Raw genomic sequence first — 2,008 nt, 5'->3', positions numbered from 1 at the left:
TATTCTCAATTTTCACAATAAACTTTTGGTAACAATTTTTTAATATCAAATAATGTTACTCAATTATTTAATATAAGCTCGTGCAACGCGTGCTGTACATTGTACAAAATCAATGGTCCACGAGCCATAGCCCATAGCCCATAGCCAAGCGTGATGATAAACACATAAATCATATTCAAATAAATATTATTTATAAGTCAATACAAAAAGCTATAAATAATTAAATATTTACCCGTGCAAAACGAGTCTGCAACTACAAGCAGCGATAGATCTTTTTATAAACAGAACAAGTCCTAGCAAAGTAACTGTAATCCATAGAAATATCATAGCCAAAAAATCTGAAGTAACGATGGGTAACGAGAATCGTGATATGCACATACTCTTCTTCCCCTTTCTGGCTAATGGTCACATCATACCATGCGTGGACCTAGCCAGAGTCTTTGCAGCAAGAGGAATCAGAGCCACCATAGTCACCACTCATCTCAACGTTCCCTTCATTTCCAGAACCATTGGAAAAGCCAGTGTTGATATCAGAACCATCAAGTTCCCTTCATCTGAAGACACTGGCTTGCCCGAAGGTTGCGAGAATTCTGAGTCAGCACTCGCCCCAGACAAGTTCATCAAGTTCATGAAAGCCACGATGCTGCTTCAGGAGCCACTGGAACAAGTGTTACAAGAAGAACACCCAGATTGCATAGTTGCTGACATGTTCTTCCCGTGGGCCACAGATTCTGCAGCTAAATTTGGAATTCCTAGGATCGTGTTTCACGGCTTGGGGTTCTTCCCTTTATGTGTTTTAGCATGCGTGAGACAGTACAAGCCTCAAGACAAAGTTTCCTCTTACACCGAACCTTTTGTGGTTCCGAATCTTCCAGGTGAAATAACACTGACAAAGATGCAATTGCCACAAGTTCCTCAGCATGATAAGGTTTTCAGCCAGTTGTTGGAAGAGTCTAATGAATCAGAGTTGAAGAGTTATGGTGTGATTGCAAACAGCTTCTATGAATTGGAGCCTGTTTATGCAGATCATTATAGGAATGAGCTTGGTAGAAGAGCATGGCATTTGGGTCCTGTTTCTTTGTGCAATAGGGACACTGAAGAGAAAGCACATAGAGGAAGGGAAACAGCTATTGATGAACATGAGTGCTTGAAGTGGCTTCACTCCAAGGAACCCAATTCGGTTGTTTATGTTTGCTTTGGTAGCATGTCAAGTTTCCCTGATGCTCAGCTTAAAGAAATTGCAATGGGTTTGGAGGCTTCAGGGAAGCCATTCATTTGGGTGGTGAAGAAAGGCTCTAAAAGTGAAGATGAGAAATTGGAATGGCTGCCAGAAGGGTTTGAGGAGAGAATAGAAGGTAAGGGTCTAATCATAAGGGGTTGGGCACCCCAAGTGATGATTTTGGACCATGAAGCTGTTGGAGGGTTTGTGACTCATTGTGGGTGGAATTCTACACTTGAAGGAGTGTGTGCAGGGTTGCCAATGGTGACTTGGCCTATGTATGGAGAGCAATTTTACAACGCCAAGTTTTTAACTGACGTAGTTAAAATTGGTGTGGGTGTTGGAGTTCAAACGTGGATTGGAATGGGAGGAGGAGAGCCTGTGAAGAAGGATGCAATAGAGAAAGCAGTGAAACGGATAATGATTGGAGAGGAAGCAGAGGAAATGAGAAAGAGAGCAAAGGCACTTAGCCAGAAAGCAAGGCAAGCTGTGGAGGTAGGAGGATCATCTTACTCGGATTTCAACTCTTTAGTTGAGGATTTGAGGTCGCGTGCCAAATGATATATGCATTTGAAAGAGTCTTATGCACTATGTTAGATCGTTTTGTGCTTAAAGTCAATCACTTGTATTTACCTAGTAATCAATAAATTTTCCATTTCTTGGGGCTACTACTTAAACTGGCTCTCTCTCTCTTTCTTTAGACAAACTCACTTTTAAGTTTTTGTTTTTGTTTTTTAATATTTTTATACTAAAAGTACAAGAATATTGGTAAAGGATTGAAAAGGCCGA

General features: G+C 40.8%; 1 protein-coding gene across 1 annotated transcript; it reads left to right on the top strand.

The window, feature by feature from the left end:
• Positions 1 to 349: 349 nt before the first annotated feature.
• LOC133310917 (probable UDP-glucosyl transferase 73B6) lies at positions 350 to 1,803 on the top strand. Its single transcript, XM_061511916.1, has one exon. The coding sequence runs from the start codon at positions 350 to 352 to the stop codon at positions 1,778 to 1,780; it is 1,431 nt and encodes a 476-aa protein (XP_061367900.1). The 3' UTR covers positions 1,781 to 1,803.
• The last annotated feature ends 205 nt before the right edge of the window (positions 1,804 to 2,008 follow it).

The sequence above is a fragment of the Gastrolobium bilobum genome, unplaced genomic scaffold (assembly GCF_033153095.1).
Source record: "Gastrolobium bilobum isolate Gb01-03AN ecotype WA unplaced genomic scaffold, APGP_CSIRO_Gbil_v1 utg1988, whole genome shotgun sequence".
Classification (NCBI taxonomy): Eukaryota; Viridiplantae; Streptophyta; class Magnoliopsida; order Fabales; family Fabaceae; genus Gastrolobium; species Gastrolobium bilobum.
This window is presented reverse-complemented; position numbering and strand designations above follow the sequence as displayed.